We start from the raw sequence: 26,173 nt of genomic DNA, 5'->3' as shown, positions 1-26,173 counted from the left end.
GTTCACAACCTTCCGGGCCACAGGTGCTGTGCATCTCACAGGAGGGGAAGCCGGACGGGCCGACTCAAGGCCACGCCAGACCCAGGCTTTCTGAGTGCAAAGCCCTCCATGGCTGCCCCGTCTCCATCTCTGACATGTGCTCGGCACCTTGTTGCTTTGGAATGTCAACTTCTCAACTTCTCAGGTCTTACGGGCCAGAGATCAGCTGTGGGTCAGAGGTGTGAGGAGAGCTGAGGGTTCTGGAGACACCGAAAGAATAAGGGGAATAACCAAGCAAACGCTGAGGCCAGGCCTTTGTGCCCGAGGTCACCCAGCGAGATACCTTCCTGGCCAGGGGCTCTGGGAACCACCCATAAACATGACAACCTAGGGCCCACCGTGGTTTCTACAACAATGAGAATATTTATTTTCTCCAGACAGTAAAAATAACATTTTTCTCTCTTTTGTAAAAGTTAAGTACCATTACATTCCATTTTCTTAAATAACAAAATCCTAAAAATATATATTAAATTGTATACAGTGCGTCACACTTCATCTTATATTTTAAAATACATGATGTTTCTATTTTATTCTCAAAGTTGCATATTAAGAGCATATTTACAGATAAAGCCTTGTCATCCAAAGTCAGGGTCCCCACGAGAAGTTGAGTCTGGCCATGGGCAGGACCTGATGCTGTGTGGCCCCTGTGGCACCTGCCCCCCACTGTGTGCTCCTGCAGCTGTGTCCTTTCTGAAGAGGGGTTACCCCGCCTGTCCTCCACACTCCACTGCTGCCTCGCTGAGTATGTGCAACTTGGCAAGACAGGAAGCTGTGAGCTGGGCCCCCTCCCCCGAGCCAGCCAGCATGAGGGGAGGCAGCTGTGGCTGGAAGGTCTGGAAAACACCCCACGCCAGGGCAGCTACGATGAGAGACCTGGCCAGGAGGTAGAACAGTGAGGAGGGTAAACAAAGACACCAGAGGAAATAATCAAAAGGTTAAACAGTCCCAAGATGGTAGCGAAAGCAGACATCAAACAGCAAAGAGGAGATAGAAAACCCAAGGGGGCAGCAGTTCCCTGGGTTGTGGAGGGGAGCTGGTCCGGCTCTGTGGGAGGCGGGGGGGCCTCGGAGGCCGTCCACCTGTAAGTGCTTGAAAAGGTTAAGTGCCCAGAGGGCATGGGGGCTTGGTAACAGGCTGCATGTCCTGCTGGTGTCAGGATGACCTGGCTGGACACCGAGCAGGTCAGGCTGACCCCTGCCTTGGGCTGACAATGGGAAGTGAGGGTGGAGTCATGCCCAGTGCGCCCCATGGGTCTGGCCAAAGAGCCAGGACAGCTGTGCATGCTAGGTGCTTTGATCTTTGTGGGTTTCTGATCTATTGGAAGCTTGAGCCAAAGCGCATACTTCAGAAGTTACAGAAACCTGGTTACCTTGCTCAGGCCCAGAGAGGGGCCTCAACTCTGTTCTGACACAGGGTGGGGAGGGCACCTGGGGTTCACTACCCCTCCTCCCCCTCTGCTCTGTAAGCGACTGTGCACTCAGGGAAGTATATGGGCACCGAGCACCTTCTGGAGGCACCAAGGGACCAGGCTCACGGCTGATGGGAGAGGAGGCAGGGCTTGTGTCCCAGCAGCAGGCTGTAGCCTCCTGCGCTGTCACCCAGGGAAGAGGCTCTGGGCAGGATACTTTTACAGCCCTATCCATGGTGGTCCCTGAAGCCCACCTCCTTCCTCTTACCCAGGTAATTGTCTGTGATGTACTTTTCTCAGTGTCACCCTTTCCCATCACCTCCACCCCCCACTTTATCTCCTCTAAAGTAGCTTCTTAGAGGATCAAACACCTCCTCCTTCTCCTCCACTGCTCCTGGGTGTACACACCCTCTCTTCTGGGACACAAATGTCTTGGGTGTTTACTTGGTTGCAGGCAGCCCTCTGGGGGTATGGCTGACAGGTTCCAGCCAAGGCCACAGCCAGACTGCTCACGGAGGTTAGCCTGGGGCAATTTATGACCCTCTCCCCCGACACCGTCCTAAGGCTGGTATGGGTTTCCCAGGGCTGCTCCTGGGACAGTAAGTGGATCCAGGGGCACTGGGCTGTGCAGGAAGGAGAGCACTGGGTCAGAGCACTTCTGGGACCTCTGAGAAAGAGCTGTTGCAGCTGCTCAGACAACACATGACCCGAAGTGTGAGGAGGGCAGGTGGGCCCATGGGACGCACCAAAGGATCGTTAGTCAGAGCAAGCCCACGGCTGCTGAGAAACTGCCCCTCGGCCAGGCCCAACCCCCACCTCCACACCCCACCTCCCACCCCCCAGGCGGAATTCCACATTCCCTTAGCGCCGTGCACAGACCTATTCACAGCACAGGGACCTTTGTGACTGCACACACCTGACACTTGTGCTTGAGAGGAGATTCCATAAAAGCCAGGAATAGCTGAAGGGCAGACTGCACACGTCAGTGTATTCATTCCAGTGGTCCCTGTATGCGACAGGCCTGTCTGCAGACCCAGGGGCCGGCAGACAGCTGCTCAGGGTAATCGCCCTTTCCAGATCAAAGCCTGGAGACAGCCCCATGCAGCTTTGAGCCTGCGGCTCGCCCTCCTGGGGACATGCTGCACACACACCCCCGCCCAAATGCCCTTTGCCCTCCAGCTCCCCAAATCTTTCCTGGCTGCTGAGGCCACCTCCCAGCTGCTCCCACTTGGCCCTCTGTCTTTCTGGGAGCCAGGCAGATGGCTGCCATCAGGGCAGAAGGGAAGGCAGTGGCAGGCAGAAGCTCAGGGGCTCAGGGAGGTGGGCGAAGTACCCCAAAGAGGGAACCGTAAGGCCCCAGTGCCTGTGGGAGAGGCCCCAGACCCTCCTCCTGGGTGTTGGTGACAAGGCCTGCTTTCAGATGGCGGGACTTCTGGCCTGGAGACAGTCTGACTCCCACCGCTTGTGGCCACAGCAGCTGCAGCTCTCAATCTTAGGAGGCCTTTCTTCGGGGTCTCCAGTTCCCAAAGCCTCCCTCCATACTCTGCATGCTGCTCTCTGCAGTTCCCTCCCCATCTGAAGGCAGGGTGGTGTGGGAGCAGGGACAGGAGCCCCCTCCTTCCTAGCTGCCGAGCCATTCCAAAACCCACTCTGTCCCCAAAAACAGGGGCACAGAGGCCACAGAGAGCAGAGGCCATGGGGTAGCCTCTTTTAACATGAGGGACTGATGGCCCATCTCACATGATGCTGCCAGGATGCTAAACCATGTTTATACTCTCTGTTCTGAACTGAGAGTTAGCCTAGAGAACCATGGAGATGGGGCCAGCTCAGGGTCCACAGGACCCTTGAGCTGCTGGGGCAAGGCCAGCAAACCAGCCCAGTAAGGAGCTTCTGAGGGCCTAGAAAAACTTTCAGTAAAGTCTGCGGCATGAATAAGTGAATGGATATTTTCTCGAATCAGCCCTCAAATTGGCTCTGCTGGTCACTGAGCTGTGGGAAGAAGCCTATGTTGTGAAGGTATCAGGTTTGATGTGAATGGGGATCCCCAGACCCACTTCCCAGGCCCTCCCAGGTTGGAAGAGGCCCATCCTTGTCCAGAGCCCAGAGAGCAAAACCCAGAGTCAGCACAGAGCATGGGTCTCCGTAATGCTTTGGAGGACTAATGCCCAGGACCAGGCCAAGTTTGGGAGAGCCTCAGAATTCTCTGGCTGTGTTTTGAGCCACAAAAACCAGGAGAAAGTGATCTATGTGGACAAAACAGAGAAGAAGCACTACCTACCCACTACCTGATAGTCATTTAGAATGTACCTGAGCCCAGTGCAGGACACAGCCACCTGCCATCTCAGCCCCAATGTCCCGACACCCCCATTCCCAGATTAGAGAGAGAGATGAGGGAGGCACGGGCCTCAGGGCCTCGAGTCTCTCTCCTAAGTGCAGCGATGAAGCAGGTGTAATCCAGGCTCCGTGGGACAGGTGGTCCCCAGCGGCCATGAGCACAGACAGATCTGTGTCCTGGGCATGGGGTGGAGGCTTTTAGTCACTCACAAGAAGGTTACGGTCATCCTGTTGACTCTGACCCTTGAGCTTCTTCTTAAAGATGGAAATCGAAGTAGAAGGCTTATAAAAAATGCTCCAGATTTCTCCCGATGTCCCTGGTTGATGACAATCCCTAAGGTCCCCTGAAGCAGGAACGCTATGGGATCTGTTAAACAAAAGCAACTTAATTTTTCAGGTAGAATAGAACAAAGCCTCCACAACAACCCACCATCTCATGAGACACCTGAACCTACAAGACGGGATGTTTGGTGACACTGCTATGGATTGCGGCGGGGGGTGGGGGGAGTGGGGGAACGACTGCAGCTACTAGAACAGAATGTTCTAGCTGGCAGGATTATTCAAATCTGGAAAGGGCTAGCCTGAGAGATTATAAGTTTTAAAATTCTTCATTTTTTTTTTTTTTTTTTGGCTTTTAGAGCCACACCCACAACCTATGGAATTTCCCAGGTTAGGGGTCGAATTGGAGCTGCAGCTGTCAACCTACTACATCACAGCCGCAGCAAAGCGGGATCCAAGCCGCATCTGTGACCTACACCACAGCTCATGGCAATGCTGGATCCTTTAACTCACTGAGAGAGGCTGGGGATCGAATCCACATCCTCTTGGATACAAGTCAGATTTGTTACTGCTGAGCCACAAAGGGACTCCAAATTCTTCTTTCTTTTTAAGCAAAACTCCTTTCAAATGACACTCATCTGGAAGCCCACCAAATAAGCAGGATAAAGGCAAAACTGCTCTGTGTGAAGTGGGCCCTGCCTTTCTGCCCATCCCCTGCTTGGCAGAGAGGAGTCAGACATGGATTTTGGGGCCTCAGCATGTAGTGAGGGGCTGGGCCCTAAGGAGAGCCCTGCTGGAGGGAACACACAGAAGGGACTGTGCCTGAGAGGCTTCCCCAGAACATGAAAACTGTGACTTAAAAAAGACAGAAAGAAAGAAATATATAGAAGCTCAGTAAATAATAATAGCATTGTTTCCACTGAAAAATGTAAAGCGCAGGGTGGAAGGGCCTATGCGTGGTGCCAAAGTGGCAAGGGGCAGCCCTCACAGGGCAATGGAGGAGCTGGCATTTAATGTATAAAAAGTCTGTGGCAGGAGTTCCTGCTGTGGTACAGTGGGTTAAGGACCTGGTATTATCTCTACAGCAGCGTGGGCTGCTGAGGTGCAGGTTCGATCCCTGGCCTGGAGTAGTGGGTTAAGGACCTGGCATTGCTGTAACTGTGGTATAGGTCGCAGCTGCAACTCAGATGTGATTGCTGGCCTGGGAACTTCCATATGCTGTGAGTGTGGCAAAAAACCCCAAAAAACCGAAACAAAAGCTGTGGCAGAGAGTTCCCGTTGTGGCGCAGCAGAAATGAATCTGACTAGTATCCATGAGGGTGCAGGTTTGATGCCTGGCCTTGCTCAGTGGGTCAGGGATCCAGCATTGCCAAGAGGTGTGGTGCAGGTAAGTTCAAATCCCACATTGCTGTGGCTGTGGCACAGGTCGGCAGCTACAGCTCCAATTTGACCCCTAGCCTGGGAACTTCCACATGCCACAGGTGTAGCCCTTAAACAAACAAACAAAGCAAAAAAATAAATAAATAAATAAAAAATAAGAGAGAGAGAGAAAGAAAAGAAGAAAAGCTGTGGCAGAGAGCTAGCCAAAGATCAGGGAAAAGGTAGCTTTTATAGAACACCAGTGCTCAGGAAGGCCTTGGGATGGAGAGAGGCTTGTATGTCAATTATATCTCAATGAATCTGGGGGAAAAAAAGAAATGGAGAGAGCCTGTATTGGGAAATACAGGAGACAGAGCAGAGGTCTAGAAAAATTAGAACTCCCCTCTGTAAGCACAGACATCAGTAGTGTGAACAAGCACCCCTTTTCCAGAAGGCAGAACTGTTAAACCTGAACAGCGGGGAGTTCCTGTTGTGGTACAGCAGAAACAAATCTGGCTAGGAACCATGAGGTTGCAGGTACAGTCCCTGCATTGGGTTAAGGATCTGGCGTTGCCCTGAGCTGTGGTGTAGGTCACAGACACTGCTCTGATTCAACCCCTAGCCTGGGAACCTCCGCATGCTGCAGGTGTGGCCCTAAAAAACAAACAAACAAACAAAAACCTGAACAGTGGAAGTAAGGGAAGGAAATATTTTTTTTTCCAAATTGGGCGTAACTGAAGGATGAAGCTTTTATAGGCTTCCTAAATAACTGTTTAAAAACAATCATTAGGCAATAGTTATTGAGATGTTAGAGTTCTCTTCCTAAGACTGTCTCATGGCTGCAAGAAGGCATCTGGAAATATGCCTGGTACTGTCCCAAGAACTTCTGCTCCTATGTAAAGACATCTTTAAGGGGCCAGCACAAGCCAAAAAGTGGCAATTGTTGTGTATTGTGTCCAGACTGTTTTAATCCCCCTTGAAATCATATCCTTTGGACACAGGAGCAAACACAAGCCCCCAAACCTTAGTGTGATTTGTGCAGTTGTACAATTCTCTCCTCGGAGGAGGAGGAATATCTACACTAAGGGCTTGAGAGTCATGTTTTAATGTTACAACTGCTCTCGGACAATTGAAGCATAGAAGAAAAGGAGCTCTGAGCCTTCCCCTCCCTGGGTCGGGCGGCTCTCGTACTCACTTGGACGTGAGGTGCAGAAGTATCTTTGCTATGATGGCTGTGACGGTGAGGATGAGGAGTGTTGCCAGGCCATACACCGTCCATCCTGCAAGTGCAAAAGACATGGTGATCGGACTGTGTGGGCTCCCCTTTCACGTCAGTGTGGAGCCCTGTGTGAACCCCAGCGGCCCAGAGAGGCTGGCCTGGCTGAGGAGCTCCTGCAGGTGTGGGCAGCCACGGAAGTTCTGCTGAGTGCAGGACTGGCACGGAGCCCCAGGCCTTCCTTGCTCTAGAGCTCCCTCTTGAAGAGAGGTGTGGTCCAAAGCACACTCAACTGGGAGAGGAAGGGGTGGTACACGTTCTGTCTCTTCCCTGGAACCACTGTGTAACCACAGATGAGTTACATAAACTCTTTGGGTCTCAAAGTTTCCTCATCTGAGGAGTGGGCTGGGATACACAGGGAGGGGCTCTCCTCCCTGACCCTCTACTGTGAGTCGGGCAGAGGAAAATCTCTAGTCCAGGGAATTGTGAATGGCACTGTGGCTCTGCCAGCTCAAAAAGCCTCCGACTTCCTTGGCAGAAAAGAGTGAGAGTATGTACCCAACCAAGTTCACTGCCTTGAACCACAAGACCATCGCCCCCCATGCCACCTCACCTCCCACATGATCTTCCTTTACGGCTCTGGTTACTATCTGACTCTTATTTGGCTTCTTGTCTTTCTCCTCCCACTTAGAAGCCACAGGAAGGTAGCGATTTTGTTTGGCTTTTGTTTGTTTGTACAGTTCAGTGTCTACATCAGGGCCTGGCACCATAAAGTACTCACGTCTCTTCCAAATGACTGAAAAAGCAGAGCTCTGGCAACTGCATTTAGGGAGCAACGACTCAGGGCTGGAGAAACACTGGATGAGATGATTAATCCAGTGTTTGTAAAGGCACCCAAGTTGCACCTTGGAGGTGAGGATTTTTTCCTAAGGATGACAGGATCAAGCCAAAATGAATATGTTCCTCCAAGGCCAGGACAAAGAGGGTCACAGAGCCAGGACCCCCACCTGCCTCGGAAAGAGAAACACCCAAGAGCACTCTGTTTTTGTAACGGCCAAGGGCGCTGCTCCCAGCTCTGTGGCTTCTGCCCTTTGAAGGTGTTTGGGAACTGCTACCTGGGACAGCCTGGGGTGGGTGGCTGGGGCTGGTGGTGATGACGTAGAGGACTTTGGAGGACCAGGCAGCGCTGACACTGAAGTTGGCCTGCTCGGTGATCACCTCAGCCACTGTCTGGTTGGCAGTGGGCCTCTCCTGTGGCGGTTCTTCCTTGACGGCTGGAAGATCAAAAGGAATGCACTGGGGAAAAGCTGGTGGAGACGCAAAGAACAGAAGGCCCTGGTCACGAAGAAAAGGGAGTCTTCTCTCTCTTGGTTCTGGATGCGATTCCCCCCACTAGGCCACCGGCCCCAAGGCAGAAGCTGTCAGGCTCTGGCTCTGAGGAGCCATTTGACTGGTCTCTTTCTGGACACCTGAACATGCTTCATGGCTTTCCCACCCTTGTGCCTTTGCAGCTAGGGTCCTCTTCCCCGGGAGACCCTCCTCCTTCCTGACTATCCACCCAGTCCCACCTGTCCTCCCTCTGGCTGCCTGTAGCTACATGGACTGAACTCGTCCCGAGGCCCTGACGTCCAGGACAGAGACTAGGTCCTGGACACCTGCTGTGTTCTCACACAGGTACAGGTGAAGAGATGTATCCAGAACATGCGTGTTCACATTAGCGGGACAGGAGTGCAGCTCCACCTGAGGAGGGTCTGACCAAAGATGGTAAGTCAGTCTTTTGGGATTGGCTGGGATGTTCAGAGGCAGGAGGATGGACCAAATGACCTCTTCAGAACCTTCTGATTCTATCAATCTCAACTCTTTCTTTTATTCTTTTCACCCTCTCCATGAACACTGCCATTAGAATGACTGAAAAAGAAAAGTTTGATGGGCTTCTCTTTTCTGTATCACAAAGCATATACATGTTATAAAACGGGAGGTGGGGGAGTTCCTGTGATGGCTCAGCGGTTAATGAACCCGACTAGTATCCATGAGGATACGGGTTCGATCCCTGGCCTCGCTCAGTGGGTTAAGGATCTGGCATTGCCTTGAGCCGTGGTGTAGGTCGCAGACATGGCTTGGATCCTGTGTTGCTGTGGCTCTGGCGTAGGCCGGCGGCTACAGCTCCGATTGGACCCCTAGCCTGGGAACCTCCATATGCTGAGGGTACGACCTTAAAAACAACAACAACAACAACAAAAAACAGGAGGTGGGAAAATCTGGGGTCCTCCCGGCAGGAACCACTGAGGTTGGCAGGTCACAACAGGATGTGAGGGGAGCCCAAGGAGGCCTGAGTCTTACCTTGGTACAAGACAGCAAATCCCTGGGCCTGATTGATGCGGTCAGAGAAGAAATACAAGATGACAAAATCCAGAGAGACATTAAAGGACAGAGGTGGGCGGTTCCTTCCATTGAAACGGACTAGGACTCGGTGGGTGTAACCGTCCAGTAGCTCTACCATGTCCGCAGAATCCCTGATGTCGAACAAGGTGAAGTTGAAGTGGATGTGGGAGGCACCTGGGACACGGATGGTCCAGTAGCAGACCCTCCCTGTGGCATAGGTGTCAGGAAAGTCAGGGGAATAGACCACAGACGTCATGGCCGAGTAATTCCCACCGCAGGCGCCGACCAGAGCTGCAGGAGACAAAAGGACACCAGGCCTCAGCCTGGGGCTTGGCCACAGGGCTTGCTTTCCAACCTGTGTCACAAACAAAACTTCCTAACTGATGTGATCTGGCTTGGGATGTGGTTTTTTTGTCTATGAAACTAGACTGTCTTATGTTTCAGGATTGAATCACAGAATGAATAGCTTAAACCCTGAGCAAATTGACTGTGGAGGCTTTTTGCTTTTTTTTTTTTTTTTTTTCCCTTCTTTTTTTTTCTTGCCCAGGAGACCTTGGAGTCAGCACACAGCAAAGCGGTGCAGCCCAGGTGGGGGCCCGGCTGGAGTCAGAGAGTCTGGGCTTGGGCCAGCTGGGCTGTGATCTCAGGGCCACTTCACATCCAGGCCTCTTGCTTCTCTCAGCTTGGAGGGTGGAGAGCCCACCACTCGCTCCTGGGTCACATGAATGTGAGGGCGGATGAGACAAATGAAAACTCGGGTACCTCTCTGCAGGGAGCACTTGATGACATGAGGTCAGGAAAAGCCAAGGGCAACCTGGGGACCTTAGGGGTGTGAGCCTTCAGGAGAGGCCACACTCACTTTTCCAGTGGGAAGCTGTGGCCCAAGACATGCCTTTCTGCAGAGAGGCAATGCACTTGATTCTGACCATTGCACTGATACATCTGATGTCCTGGGATGGCCGGTTCTGACTGGCAGGTCCCAGGAAGGGGACACCACCACTTCCTGAATCTTAGGTGAAGTGTAAGCAAGGTCCTGGAAATGAAGGTCCTTGAGAGGCAGTGCAGAGCCGGGATTTAAAAAGCAGACTTTGAAGGAGTTCTGCTTCCTTTTAGGATGTAGAAAGCAGTAAGAGAACGCTGCTTCCATCCTAACAATGAGAAAAGGCTCAGCACTTTTCCTTAACCCATCAGAAAGCTGAGGTCCCAAAACAACCCAGAGAATTCAATTCTGAAAAGTAAGAAGCCCCTCTGAGGGGAGTCGGGCCACATGAAGTGTTTCATCTTTGGCAGAGCACAAGAGGAAGACATGGCCGCCATGGAAGCAAGTAAGAAGAAAGCAGCTAAGGAGTTCTCTTGTGGCTCAGCGGGTTAAGAACCCAACTAGTATCCATGAGGATGTGGGTTCAATCCCCGGCATCACTCAGCGGATTAAGGATCTGGTGTTGCTGTGAGCTTTGGTATATGTGACTCAGATCCTGTGCTGCTGTGGCTATGGTGTAGGCCAGCAGTTGCAGCTCTGATTCAACCCCTGGCCTGGGGAACTTCCATATGTCACAGGTGCAGGCCTAAAAAGAAAAAAAAAATTTAAAATTAAAAAAAAAAGAAAGCAGCTAAATTTTCAACAAATTTCTAAAGGCTGAATGTGGGCGAGCCTCTGAGTCAGGGACAGTTGGGGTTCTGGACACAACAGGAGTCTGCACTCTCTTGCAAGCAATTCTGGGCAGGCCTCCACTCAGTGACCCTGAGAATGACAGGGGTAGGGCAGGAGACCAAAGTCCCCATTGGCGGCATCAGTGAGCAGGAGGTGATGAGCTGCTGCTAGAGAACAGGCTGAAACCCTGTCTCTTCCAGGACCCTCCTCTCAATGGAAGCCAAAGCCTTCAGCTGCTAGGGGAGGGGTGGCAAAAGCTCTTACTCCCAGGGCCAGGATAGAAGCACAAACTGTCTGCCCCGGGTAGGGAGCAGGAGATGCTCTCGTTGCTGTCAAAGTCACGAGGCAAGGATCCACTGCTTTTGGGGGAAAAGCAGAGGCAAAAGCCTTTAGCCCTTGGTTGCCTCGAGCCCCAGGATCCTGCACCAATGTGAAACAGGGGTCTGCTACCCGGTGGGGGGGGGGGGGGGGCAGGAGACTCCCTCCCTCCTGGAAGCCACAGATACAGGTGGTGTTTGCCTGCTGGGAAAGGAGTTTAGGAGGTGGGGATGCCGGAGAGGCCCCACCAGGATGGGGCAGGAGAACAAAGAGCCCCCAACCACAGCACCAAGTAACACAGAGGTCTACCATTGGGGGAGGGGAAAGATCATGGTCACAGAGGAACTGCTCACAGATGATGTTACAGAACAGTGAAAAAAGCCCACTGGCATTCAGGGCTCCACACTGAGAACGAGGTAACAGCAGCCCATCACGGGAGGAAGTGAAGCCCAACGTGCCCAGAGGGTGATGACAGAAACAGGAGAACCCAAACCCAAGCCATCCACCGATGGAAAGGCTCAATCCCACTCTCAGTGGGCCTGCCCATTTCCAGGTGTCAATACACTTAGCTTAGCCTCCACTATCCTACACAAAGTGTGTGGTATTTATTCAATAAAACATGGCAACACACAGAACGTGAAAACAAGCAGGCAAGGAAAATAAAAAACACTGTCAAGGAATAAAACATTTGGTAATCATTTCACAATATATGCACATATCAAATCATTATGTTGTGCACCTAAAACTAACACAATGTTACAGGTCAATTATATCTTCATTTTTAAAAAGGGAGACAGGGGAGTTCCCGTCGTGGCGCAGTGGTTAACAAATCGACTAGGAACCATGAGTGGGTTGATCGGGTTGCCGTGAGCTGTGGTGTTGCAACAGGGTCAATCCGACTAGGAACCATGAGGTTGCGAGTTTGATCCGTGGTCTTGCACAGTGGGTTAAAGATCTGGTGTTGGCGTGAGCTGTGGTGTAGGTTGCAGAGGTGGCTTGGATCCCGAGTTGCTGTGGCTCTGGTGTAGGCTGTCGGCTACAGCTCCGATTAGACCCCTAGCCTGGGAACCTCCACATGCCACAGGTGTGGCCCTAGAAAAGACAAAAAAAGACAAAATATGCTGTACAGTGGGAAAATAATAATAATAAAAAAAAGACTAAATAAATAAATGAATAAATAAATAAATAAATGAGATAAAACAATTCACAGAATCAGACTCAATAATGACCCAGACATTAAACCACTAGACCAAAAATATCTAGTGGAAAAGATGGAGGACTTCCAATTGTGGCTCAGCAAGTTAAGAACCCAACTTGTATCCATGAAGATGAAGGTTTGATCCCTGGCCTCACTCAGTGGGTTAAGGATCTGGAATTGTCACAAACTGCAGCACAGACTGAGGACATGGCTTAGACCTGGCGTTGTTGTGGCTGTGGTGTAGGCCAGCAGCTATGTCTCTGATTCAACCCCTAGCCTGGGAACTTCTATGGGCTGCAGGTGCAGCCCTAAAAAGAAAAAAAAAAAAAAAAGATGGACAACATGCTTGAACAGATTGGCAATTTCAGCAGAGATATGAAAACTATAAAAAGGAGTTAAAAATAAAAGAAACTGAAGTTCCCATCATGGCTCAGTGGTAACAAACCTGACTCGTATCCACAAGGTTGAGGGTTCTACCCCTGGCCTCACTCAGTGGGTTAAGAATCCAGTGTTGCTGTGAGCTGTGGTGTGGGTCACAGACATGGCTCAGATCCTGCATTGTGTTGCTGTGGCGGGCAGCTGCAGCTCCAATTTGACCCCTAGTCTGGGAACTTTCATAAGCCGCAGGTATGGCCCTAAAAAGGCAAAAATAAATAAATAAATAAAATAAAACAAACAATATTGAAGGTGAAGAATTCCTTTGATGGGCTTAAAAAAAGATTACACAAAGCTGAGGAAAGAATCAACATAACTGAAAATAGGTCAGGAGAAATTATCCAAAATGAAACACAGAGAAAAAAAAAAAAAAAGCAGAGCAGAGCATCTAAAGCTAGGGTACAATATCAAGGTGTTGAGCAATATATAATTAGAGTCCCAGAAAGAGAAGAAAAAGAGAATATGGTAGAAGAAATATTTGAAGAGATAATTGTTAAGAATACTACAAATCTGATGAAAGATTATTTAAGAATATCAAGCAAATAAAACAAAAATAAAAAGACAAAGAAAACACACCTAGGAGTTCCCATGATGGCTCAGGAGTTAATGAACCCGACTAGCATCCATGAGGACATGGGTTTGATCCCTGGCCTTGCTCAGTGGGTTGAGGATCTGGCGTTGCCATGAGCTGTGGTGTAGGTCGAAGATGCGGCTCAGATCTCGTGTTGCTGTGGCTGTGGCCTAGGCGGGTGGCTACAGCTCCAATTAGACCCCTAGCCTGGGAACCTCCATATGCTGCAGGTATAGCCCTAAAAAGACAAAAACAAACAACAAACAAACAAAAAAACAACACCTAGTCACATCACAATCAAATGTTGAAAATAAAAAATAAAGATAAAATCCTAAAAGGAGACAGAAGAAGAGAAAATATCACAAAGTCAGGGCAGGCATTTCTAGCAACCATGTAAGCCACAAGACAAATGAACAACAGTTTTGAAGTACTGAAAGAATAAAACCTGTCAGCAAAGAATTCAAAATCCAGCAAAATTATTCTTCAAAAATGAAGGTGAAGGTTCCCGTCGTGGCGCAGTGGTTAACGAATCCGACTAGGAACCATGAGGTTGCGGGTTCAATCCCTGCGCTTGCTCAGTGGGTTAAGGATCTGGCGTTGCCGTGAGCTGTGGTGTAGGTTGCAGACGCGGCTCGGATCCCGTGTTGCTGTGGCTCTGGTGTAGGCCGCCGGCTACAGCTCTGATTCGACCCCTAGCCTGGGAACTTCCATATGCCGCGGGAGCAGCCCAATAAATAGCTAAAAAGACAAAACAAACAAACAAACAAACAAACAGACAAACAAAAAACAAAAATGAAGGTGAAACACAGTTTTCAAAAGCTGAGAAAAGCCTCAACAAAAGATCTGCATTAGAGAAAATGCTAAAGGAACTTCTCTAGGCCAAAAGAATATGATGCCAGATGTAAATAAGAACATGAAAAGATGTTTAACATCATTAGAAATTACAGAAATGGAGTTCCCGTTGTGGCACAGCAGAAACAAATCTAACTAGGAACAATGAGGTTGCAGGTTCAATCCCTGGCCTCACTCAGTGGGTTAAGGATCCGGCATGGCCGTGAGCTGTGGTGTAAGTTGCAGACATGGCTCAGATCTGGCATTGCTGTGGCTGTGGCGTGTAGGTTGGCAGCTGTAGTTCCGATTCGACCCCTCGTCTGGGAAGCTCCATATGCTGTGGGTGCGGCCATTAAAAAAAGAAAAGAAGAGAAAAAAAAAAAAAGAAATTATGGAAATGCAAAGTAAAACCAAGAGTTACCACTACATACCTGATAGAGTGACTAACATTAAAAAGCAGACAACACAAAAGTATAGGTGAGGATGTGGAGCAGCTGGAAATCTCACATATTGTTGGTCAGAGTGCAAAATGGTACAGCTTTGGGAAAAGAGCTGGCAGGGCCTTATAAATACAGAGTATGCACTCGGTGTATGACCCAGAAATCCTGGAATTCCTAGGTACTTACCCAAGATAAATAAAAATAAATGCTCAAACGCTTGTACATATATGTTTACCATTATTTATTGATTGGTAAATGGTGAATAGGTTGTAATACATTTGTACGAAGACAACTTTATTTATTTATTTATTTGTTTATTTATTTATTAGGGCTGCACCCAGGGCATATGAGTTTGCCAGGCTATAGCTACAGCTGCCAGCCTACATCACAGCCACGCCAGATCAGAGGCACATCTGTGACCTACAAGCAGCTCACGGCAATGCCGGATCCTTAACTCACTGAGTTAGGCCAGGGATCGAACCTGCGACGTCATGGATACTAGTTGGGTTTGTTTCTTCTAAGCCACAACGGGAACTCCTCTATGATGGATTTTTAAAGTTCAGTGATAATTCAGGAAATTAGGAAACTTTGAATTATATAATTCAGATAATAGAGAAACTTGAAACAGGAACTTATTCAAGTTCTTGTTTTTGAAGGGGACACTGACCTGACACATACCACCGGGGATGTGGCTTTTAGTCAATGCAGGTCACTGTTCAATTGGAAGCATTTTTTTCCCTCAGTGGAATAAAATGATGTTGTGTCTCAAAATTGGTGGCATCTCTGAATCCATGAAATACAATTACTAACACAGTCTCACAAGTCAGAACCCACCTAAGGGTCCTCAGGCCCTCAATCTTTTTCATAATTAATTTTCTCCTTTCCCACCAAAATATAAGTTCCCTGAGGGCAGGATCTCTATCTGTGGGACTTGGGGCAAGTTCCTAAACTTTTCTGAGCCTTAGTTTTCTTGTCTGACAAATAAGGGTAGTATAATGCTTCACAGTATTATGAGAATTAAGAGAGAGAATGCATGGGACACGAACAGCACGATGTCTATAAATCTGAGTGCTCCACTAACGTTACAAAGTAAGATGTGATCTGTATGAGTCACCTCTCCCTTCAGTGCCGAGAGCTGAGGGAGGCCAAGAGGCCAGCCTGTGCAGTCCCTGCCACCCACTGTTGATACCGGCCAATCACCAAATCTCCTGTTTGGTTCTGTTAATTCAATAAATTACATTCTGGGGCAGCAGAGGCTCTGAAACCTCCATCAGCACGGCATTTACACATAGAACCCAGCCTACTCCAGCAATCTCCCTAAGCTCAGAAGAGCTTCCTGGAAAATCAGCCACAGAGCCTGTGACAAACTACATGTGTCAATTACGACTGAGCTGACAGTTTCCGCTGGTGCAGACGCAGCCTAATGCTTCTAGAGCCTGGAATGCTCTTCTGTAAGGAGCAGAAAACAGGAAAACTGCACTGACATCCTGACAGAGACCCTTGTTCATTCGTGCCCCACTGGTAGCTGAGCCTATTCTGGACACAGAGGTGGTAACCTGGCCCTTTTCTCACATCTAACTCTCCTCCAATCTCTTTCGAGAAGCAGCTCTGCCCTCTCAAATTATGACAGTCGGCAGTCACCATCTTCAAAGTGTTCAGCCTCATCCAGTGGATCATAGGATTTCCATGAGGCAGAACTTTGGCTATTTAAACTATTTTACTCTTTAATAGATGAATCTCTACAGGTTATTTCTGCAGTGCTGCATTCTGTACCTTTCTTTAGAAGGTGGTGGGATGTGAATTATGACTTGGCTGCTGTCAGGCAACACGCATCAGGGCCTCTGAAGACGGGAATAGGCGCCGCTCAGAGCTCTGACCTTCTTAGTCCATGAGAAGCCAGACAGGGCAGCTTCTAGAGACCGGAGAAGGGGCCAGTTTGAAAACAATCAGAGCACCTGGGCAAACCTTGTTCACACACTTTAAAGTATTAAACCAAATCTGTTTATTATGGTCTATTCTATTATTGTAAATAAAAAGGATTCTAGGAGTTCTCTTGTGGCATAGTGGGTTAAGGATCTGGCGTTGTCACTGCAGCAGCTTGGGTCGCTGCTGTGGTGCAGGTTTGATCCCTGGTCTGGGAATTTCCACATGCTGCATGTGTGGGCAAAAAAAAATAAAACATTAAAAATAAATAAATAAAAGGAATTCTAGCTGCTGAAAATAGAAAAATTAAAAATGTGGCAAACCTGGGTTTGAATCCTGGCCCTGGCACTTACTAGTCTGAACACATTATTTAATCCTCTGAGCCACAGTTTTCCTTATCAACTGGGCTGCTGCAAGGATTAAATAACAAAATAGACAAAAGCCCAGCATCAAGTCTGGTGGGCAGCAAACACTCAACAGATAGCACTTATTTCATTATCATGATTTTGTTTTACGGTACTTTTGCGTGAGGTCCATTACTATCTCCTCAGCATCTTTCTAGATACCAAAGATGATACTTGATACAAAGACTTGAAATCAAACTGTTGCCCTCTGACACCCCTAGTAGGCACTGTGCTAAATAAAATGTAATTTATATGCCACACTGCACATAACCAATAAAAATGTGCTAAATGAATAAGAGTATCACATAAAAACTAAGTTTTTACTGATATGAAATTCACCATTTTTACCATTTAAAAGGGTACATTTCAGTGGCATTTAGTATAATCATAATGTTGTGCAAACACTATCTAATTGCAGAAGGTTTTCATTGCCCCAAAAAGAAAACCTGTATCCACTAAGCACTCACTTCTCATTCCTTCCCTCTCCCCAGCCCTTGGCAACCATTCATCTCCTTCTTGTCATATGGACCTGCCTATTCTGCACATTTCTTATAAATGGAATCAGAAAATACGTGGCTCAGTGTGTCTGGTTTCTTTCACTGAACAAGGTTTTCAGAAGTCATCATGTTGTGATGCGTGTTTTCAAGGTTCATCATGTTGTGACGTGTGTCAGTACCTCATTTCTTTTTGGGGCTAAGTAATATTCCCTTGTGCAGAGAGACCACATTTTGTTCATGCAGTCATCAGCTGATAGACCTTTGGGTTGTTGCCGCTTTTTGGCCATCATGAATAATGCTGCTATGAACATTCATGTACAAGCTTTTTTTGTGAACATATGTTTTCAGCTCTCTCAGGTATATACCTAGGAGCGGAGTTATTGGGTCATAAAGTAATTCTGTTTCACATTTGAGGAACTGCCAACTGTTCCAAAGGAGCTGCACCATTAACATTTACATAGGGATAATAATGCCCTCCTCAGCTGGCTGCCATGGTGCCCAATGTAACAATTTTTATAAAGCCCTACATGCTAGAGACTCAGTGTTTCTCTCTTTTCTTTTTTCACTTAAAAGAGTATACCAGGCACTTTGAAAGCTCAGCAAACATACTCTCCAGGGTTGAGGTGTTAAGGCAAAGGATTTTATAACAATGAACTCTAGAGATTAAAGGCTAAATGGATGTGCAATGCATATTATTTGGCAATTATTCCCCCTTAACCATTAGCTAAGGTTCAGGCTTTAACAGAGGCACCACAACCGAGCATAGCAGGATGCATATGGTCAGTGGCAGTCTCTAATGGGCACACAGCTAAAAGGGCCAACAATTAACCACAGGAGTTCTGCTTGCCGATCCTTCCCCTGTCCGCCCCTCAAAACACACATACTTTTGACAATGTCTAAGCTACTACCTGTGAAAGCATCAGTTATAAACTCAGGCTGGGTTTTACACTCATCACCATGTAGTAGTTGAACTGTGTCCTCCAAAAAGGTTATGTTCAAGTCTAATGCCTGGTATCTATGACAGTGACCTTATTTGAAAATAGGGTCTTTACAGACTACCAAGTTAAATGAGGCCATACTAAATTAGGGTAGGCCTAAACCAACAACCAGTGTACTCATAAGGAGAAACAGGGAGACACAAAGGCACAGATACACATAGAGGAGGAGGCAGATAAGGAGTGAATCAGCTACAAGCCAAGGAACACCAAGGATTGCCAGCAACAACCAGAAAGTAGGAAGAGGCAAAGGAAGATTCTTCCCTCACGACACCTTGATTTTAGACTTCTAGCCTCCCACACCATGAGAGGATTAATCGCTATTGTTTTAAGTCACCAAGTTTGTGATAATTTGCTATGGCAGCTCTAGGAAACTAATTCACCATACAACATTCTTGCTTAAAGCTGAGCAACTCTGCCTAGTCAAGATGTCAAGGGAGCACCTACTCTAGCCTAGTGACTAGCAAAGACCCTATAGACTCTGCAGGCTATCTTAGTAATCTCACACCTTTCCTTCTGTCTGCCTCGTTTGTGACTATCTCCTTTCTACCATCTTAATAATCTGGTGTTGCATTGGTACTATGGCTCTCACAAAATCTCACTACTGCCACAGAGATGTGGGTAGATTACAAGGGATCAGGTGGCCCAGAGGTTGGAGAGGTCAAGGCCCCCAGCCATACCCCATTCAGAACACACTCTGTTCCTGGCTAGAATTCTACAAGTGTGGCAGGTCAGGGAGGAGGTGGGTCAGGGCACCCTCAGTTCCAGGCCTTCAGCTCTCCTCTTTGCTGTATCACAATAAGATATAAATCTCAAATGTCTAAAAAAAGACTAAATGGGCTTGTGGATTACATTGAACAAGAGGATCTTAGAGCTGATACTGAGCAATTTCATCAGTGTCCCTATTACTCTGGCAAAGTTACCTCTTCTAGGTTGTCTAAGCATCTTACAACAGGCCACATCTCTTCAAAGCACAAGGCACAACTGTAAATAATTACTGTTAAAGGTCTGCCCCCACCTTCTGGAGTCTTCTTGTTCAGTGCTCTATTCCCAGGGTCTAGCCAGGGTCTGGCCTGCAGTAGGGGCTTTGTAAGTACTGTCAAGTGAATGAATGAGTAAGAGGGAGGGAGCGTGGGCAGCCTTGCTCTCCTGGCCCAAGGGTCCCCCTACCTTGGACAGTACCGGGCAGGGGGCATACTCACTGTCAAAGAGGATGATCCTGCCATCGCCCCCACAGGGCTGGGTGTGATCCCCGAAGCAGACGCTGTTGCACTCAGTACTGGCTGCCTCCCCGTACTTCCAGTAATCAGGATTGTTTCCACAGAAGCAAGCATAGCCTGATTCCATCCCGGCAAACTGCCACAGCAGAAAAGCAGCACTTGGTGAGTGTCAGTCAGGGGTATCAGGTGGCCTGGAGAAGCCTGGCAGGGTGGGTCCTGGGAAAGCACCCTCCTCGTCTTCCCAGCCGGCTTCCCTGGGACCTCCGTCTTGTCTCATCCACTCTCACAACACTTCCTTACACGCTGACCAGTAACTGCACACCACCTGGCGCGCCCCTTCAGCAAGCAGCCCTTATTATGGTCACATTTCTACCATATTTAAGTAAATGGGGGAGTGGAATCCCATTAACCTGAAATATTAATAACAGCTAACATTTTATTGAATGTTTATTATGTGCCAGGTGGTAAGTACTTTATAGTTAATCCTCATAGCAAACTTATTCTAGCCCCATTTAAAATTCCTATTTTTTATATGACCATACAGTAAAAGTATTTGCTTGTTTATTTATTATTTTAGGGCCACACCCACAGCATATGGAAGTTCTCAGGCTAGGGGTCCAACTGGAGCTGCAGCTATTGACCTATACCCCAGTCACAGCAACACAGGATCTGAGCTGCATCTGCAACCTATACCACAGCTCACAGCAATGCTGGATCCTTTAAGCCACTGAGTGAGGCCAGGGATCAAACCTGCATCCTCATGGATACTAACTGGATTCTTAACATGCTGAGCCACAATGGGAACTACTAAAATTATTGATTCATATAATCTTATGAATTTTAATCCATGTATAGATTTGTACAACCACCACTACAATCAGGATACAGAGCAGGGGCATCACCCCAGTAACCTCCCTTGTGCTATCACTTTATAGCTTCCCCTCTAGAACCTTGGCAACCACAAGCAAATCTGCCAATGCCTTGAACTTGGACTTCTCAGCCTTCAGAATATGAGAAATTAATGCTATTGTTTAAACTATGCAGTCTATGGTAATTTTGTTATAGCAGCCAGAATGGACTAAGACATCATATATCATACTCGGAAAGTATGTAGTATTTTGAGGCTGGCTTCTTTCACTGAGCATAATGTCTTTGAGGTTCATCCAAATTGGTGCATGTATCTATAATTTGGTCCTTTTTATTGCTGAATCGTAGTCTGTTGTATGAATGTACCAGTTTGTTAATTCAGTGGGTTGTTTCTAGTTTTTCATGATTATGAATAGAGCTGCTATAAACATTTGTATAGATTTTTGTGTGAACGTAAGTTTTCCTTTCTCTAGGGTAACTATCTGGAAATGGGACTGCTGGGTTGTATGGTATGTGTTTAACTTTATAAGAAACTGCAAAACTTTTTCAGAGTGACAGTACCATTTTACATTCACGACAGTGTATAAGAGTCCCAGCTGCTCTATATCCTTGTTATTACTTTCAGTGTATTTTATTTTAGTCTTTCTAACAAGTGTGTTGTGGTACCTCATTGTGGGTTTCATTACATTACCCTAATGGCTAACAGTGTTGAATATCTTTTCATATGCTTATTTGCCATCTGTATATCCTCTTAGGAGAAGTATCTGTACAAATCTTTTGCCCATTTAAAAAACTGAGTTTTTTGTTGTTTGCTTGTCTATTTGCTTTTTAGGGCTGCACATATGGAGATTCTTAGGCTAGGGGTCTAACTGGAGCTACAACTGCCAGCCTACACCACAGCCACAGCCACGCCAGATCAGAGCCAATCTGCAACCTACACCACAGCAACGCTGGATCCTTAACCCACTGAGAGAGGCCAGGGATTGAACCCAACACCTGATGATTCCCAGTCAGATTCGTTTCCACTGCGCCATGATGGGAACTCCTGTTTGTTTTTTACTATCAAGTTTTTAAGAGTTTTTTTGTTTTATTTTGGGTTTTTTTTTTTTTTTAACACATTCTGGATATAAGGTCCTTTGTTGCATAAGGATTTGCTAATATTCTTTTTATTCTCTCAGGTTTTCATTTATTTATTTATTTATTTATTTATTTATTTATTTATTGTCTTTTTGCTATTTCTTTGGGCCGCTCCCACAGCAATATGAAGGCTCCCAGGCTAGGGGTTGAATCGGAGCTGTAGCCCCCGGCCTATGCCAGAGCCACAGCAATGCGGATCCGAGCTGCGTCTGCAACCTACACCACAGCTCAAGGCAACGCCAGATCGTTAACCCACTGAGCAAGGCAGGGATCGAACCCGCAACCTCATGGTTCCTAGTCGGAATCGTTAACCACTGCGCCACAACGGGAACTTCAGGTTTTCATTCATTTAAAAGTGTCTTTTGCAGAGCAAAAGTTTTAAATTTTGGTGAAATCCAAATTAAGATTTACCAATTTTTTTCATTTATGGATCATGCTTTTGTTGTCATATCTAAACCCAGGTCATGAAGATCTTCTCTGCTTTCTTCTAAAAGTGTTATAGTTTTACATTTTACAGCTAGACCTAAGATCCATTTTGAGTTTAGTATAGTCTTTTGTATTTAATTTTTTCAATTAGCATAATATTTTGGCAATTCATCCATGTCGTTGTGTATCACTATGACTTACTGTGTCTTTTCTTTTTACTACTGAGTAGTATTCCATAGCATAAACATACCACAATTTGCTTATGTGTTCATCAGTTAGTGGGTGCTTGGAGGAGTTCCCGTTGTGGTTCAGTGGTTAACAAATCTGACTAGGAACCATGAGATTGAGGGTTTGATCCCTAGCTTCACTCAGTCGGTTAAGGATCCATCATTGCCGTGAGCTGTGGTATAGGTCGAAGATGCGGCTTGGATCCCGTGTTGCTGTGGCTCTGGTGTAGGCTGGCAGCTACAGCTCTGAATGGACCCCTAGCCTGCGAACATCCATGTGCTGCAGACATAGCCCTAGAAAAGACAAAAAAAAAAAAAAGAAAGAAAGAAAAGAAAAAATAGTGGGTACTTGGATTATTCACAGTGTGGGGCTATTATGAATAATGCTGCTGTGACCATTGATGCCTACATCTTTATGCAAACACAGGTTTTCATTTTCTCTTGGGTAAAAACTCAGGTGTGGTATCGCTGAGTTGTAAGTAGGTGTATACCTAAATTTATAAGAAACTTCAAGACCTTTCTCCAAAGAGTCTGTACCACTTATATTCTTACCAGCAGACCATGAAGAGTTCCAGTTGTTTCACATTCTTACCAACTCTTAGTATTTTCAATATTTTTAGTCACTCTGGTGGGTGTGTAGTGGTATCTTATCATGGTTTTAATTTGCATTTCCTGGATAACTAGTGATGTTGAACACCTTGTCATATGTCTTTGGCCATCCATATGTCTTCTTTGATAGATGTCTATTCAAATCTTCTGCCCATTTTTAAACAGAGCTGTCTTATTACAAAGTTGTAAGAGTTCTTTATATATTCTGTACACAAGTCTCATCAGAGATATGTTTGGCAAATACTTTCTCCCAGTATGTAGCCTGTCTTCATTTTCTTAAAACTTTTTTTTTTTAAGACAAATTTTTAATTCTGGTAAGTCCAATTTATCAACTTTTTCTTTTATGGTTTGTGGTTTTTGTGCCCTGTTTAAGATATCTTTGTCTAACTCAATATCAAAATTTTCCCTATTTTTTCTAGAGGTTTAACAGTTTTTTATTTCAATTGAGATGTAATTCATATAACATAAAGTTTACTGTTTTAAAGTGTATATTTCAGTGGTTTTTAGTATATTTACTATGTGGTGCAACCATCACCATCATCTAATTTCAGAACACTGTCATCACCCTGAAAAGACACCCATACCAATCAGCAGCTGCAATACCTCTGAAGCACTTCCCACCCTCTGGCAACCACTAACCTACTTTCTTTACAGGTTTTGTTTTTTTTAATTACATTTTTCAAAGATATCTCAGCAGAATGCATTCATACCTTTATCTTTTTCTATAGATATAGCCATGGAACTGTTACCTTGAACCTCTGACTCCGACAAAAGCTGATGCAGGTTTGTATGGTAAGTTTGTTAGACGTTTTACTGGCACCAGTTAGAGGAGGTGGGTTTCCATGATCCTTGTAGCAGCCAAGGTTTCCAGGCACTGGAGAAAAAAGAAAAACAAAAGAATTTTACAACGTCTGGCTGTGAAACCCCAAGAAGGAAAAGTGTATTATGCCAGGTACTTTCACCTCAGCCAGCATTTCCACTCCTAAGGTGCAAATATATAACAAGCAGCAAGTTCTAAAAACGGAAGCCTTAGTGTCTTCTGCTAGCTGTGGCATTTTTGTTCTACTTTGACGAGTCTGTGAGACCCATGTAACGAACCCCGAGAAAATTTTTACCTCTTCAATATTGATAGAATTTAGTACTGAAGAGAATAGGAATAACTGCCTAGAAATAAAGAAGCTACACTAGTAAATGATGTTCAGGGTCACTGGATGGCCAAAAAAAGCCCTCAGGAGCCCATCATCCTGTGCCTTGTGTCACCTGTTGTCACCTCAAAAGCCCCACAAGTTGGTTTCTCCAGGTCCTTTGGTGAATGTATCAGTTTCTTATCACTGCCATGAATCTGGGGCTTCATGTATAAATTCACTACCTTACAGGATAGGAGGCTTCATGTATAAATTCACCACCTTACAGGATAGGAGGTCAGAAGTTCTAAATAGGTCTTATGGGGCTAAAATCAAGGTATTAGCAGAGCTGCAGTCCTTCACAGCCTGCGGGGACAATCTATTTCTTGCCTTTTCCATCTCCTAGAAGCTACACCCATTCCTTGGCTTGCAGCTGCACCGTTCCCGCCTCTGCCTCTCTCCCTCCCTACTTCCATCATCATCACTCTCTGACTCTAATCCTCCTGCCTCTCTGTTATCAGGAGCTGTGAGACTACACTGGCCCACCTGGGTAAATCAGGATAATGTCCCCATCTCAAAATTATTAACAACCACATGTGCCACATAAGGTAACATATTTAAAGATTATGGGGACAGGGATTATCCTGTTTACCACAGTGAGCATACTACTGTTTCACAACCACACAATCAGGCTGGTCTAATAGAAAAAGCTGCAATCAAGAATAAAGAAACCTCGATATATGCACCAGCTGTAGTAAAGAGCTTTCAAAGATGGCCCCCCATGACCCCCACTTCCTGGTGGTCATGCCCTCGTGGGATCCCCTCCCCTCTGAGTGTGGGTTGGACTTGGGACTTGCTTTTGTCCAACAGAAAGTGGCCAAGTTGATGGGATGCCTCTTTTGTGACACGAGATTGAGACTTCTGTCTCATTATTAGACTCTATTGCCTTCCTGGCTTATATATTTTGATAAAGGAACATGTCAGAAAGGTCATGTGGCAAGGAACTGAGAATGGCCTTTAGCCAACAGCCAGCAAGAAACTGAGACTTTCAGGAGTTCCCATCATGGCTTAGTGGTTTACGAATCCAACTAGGAACCATGAGGTTGCGGGTTTGATCCCTGGCCTTGCTCAGTGGGTTAAGGGTCCGACGTTGCCGTGAGCTGTGGTGTAGGTCACAGACATGGCTCGGATCCCGTGTTGGTGTGACTCTGGCATAGGCTGGTGGCTACAGCTCCGATTCAACCCCTAGACTAGGAACCTCCATACGCTGTGGGAGTGGCCCAAAAAATGGCAAAAAGACACACACACAAAAAAAAAGAAAGAAAGAAACTGAGACTTTCAGTTGCTGCAAAGACTGAATGCCGTCAACAACTATGTATGCTTGAAGTAGCTCCTTCCCCAGTGAAACTTTCAGATGAGACCTGAGCACTGGCAGACACCTTGGCTGCAACCTCACGTCAGACCTTGAAGCAGAGGACCTAGCTAAGCCTTGTCCAGATTGCCTGACCCACGGAAAGAGTGAGATAATAAATGTGTGTTTTTTTAAGTCATTACATTTTAGAATAATTTGTCATACAGCAATAGATAACTAACACACCTATATAACATATATTAATATTGCTTATTGAAAGAAGGAATGAATGTAGGATGAGCCATGGTCAAATCAACCTCTCCAGCCCTTAGTTTTCTATCTATGTTATTAATTTACGAATCACTCCACCATCAGATGAAGCCCTTTCTCTGCTTTTTCTGGCTCCTCACAGTTTATATAACTGAAGATATAATAAGACATAGATGAGGCCCAGTCCTAAAAGCACTTCGAGGTCAGTCAAGAGTTATACATTATCCAATTCCCAAGTGTGACATATAGAGTCTTAGAAAGCACTTTTCCTTTATGTTTAATACTGGAAAATAGCATGGTCCAGTTTAGTAAGTTTTATATCCATGTTGGTTTGGGCATGTAAAAGCATATACCTGTATATACAGGTGTATATACAAGCACACACACTTTTTAATTTCTGCCGCCATCTACATCTAACAGGCTCATTTAAATTTGGCAGGAAGTGAACTCAAAAAGTCACCCTTCCCCCCTAAGCCAAGTGGTTACCCTTCTCCCTTGCGTCACACATAGTTCAAATATAACAAATGTGGCTCACCACACAAATGTTAAAATGCATCTTTCAGAAACAAACCAAATCTCCATAGTAGCAAATGTGAACAGAAAAGCTCTAGGCAGTAGGAGTTTGGTGTTCAGTGGGGGCCTGGCTTGGGACTGGCCGGGTT

General features: G+C 46.5%; 1 protein-coding gene across 4 annotated transcripts in view; it reads right to left on the bottom strand.

The window, feature by feature from the left end:
* Positions 388-26,173, bottom strand: part of KREMEN1 (kringle containing transmembrane protein 1) — a 69,108-nt gene continuing 43,322 nt past the window's right edge. The window contains exons 4-9 of one of the 4 annotated variants that reach the window (XM_013990380.2): positions 23,516-23,640; positions 19,483-19,636; positions 8,976-9,308; positions 7,748-7,942; positions 6,615-6,699; positions 388-4,148 (exon numbers count right to left, since the gene is read on the bottom strand). In XM_013990380.2, coding sequence (XP_013845834.1) covers positions 3,980-4,148; positions 6,615-6,699; positions 7,748-7,942; positions 8,976-9,308; positions 19,483-19,636; positions 23,516-23,640 — 1,061 coding nt within the window. In that variant the 3' untranslated portion in view covers positions 388-3,979. The remainder of the gene's footprint in view (positions 4,149-6,614; positions 6,700-7,747; positions 7,943-8,975; positions 9,309-19,482; positions 19,637-23,515; positions 23,641-26,173) is intronic. The other 3 variants (XM_013990381.2, XM_005657346.3, XM_005657347.3) reach the window with 3 other exon arrangements.

This window comes from Sus scrofa, chromosome 14, assembly GCF_000003025.6.
Source record: "Sus scrofa isolate TJ Tabasco breed Duroc chromosome 14, Sscrofa11.1, whole genome shotgun sequence".
Lineage (NCBI taxonomy): Eukaryota > Metazoa > Chordata > Mammalia > Artiodactyla > Suidae > Sus > Sus scrofa.
This window is presented reverse-complemented; position numbering and strand designations above follow the sequence as displayed.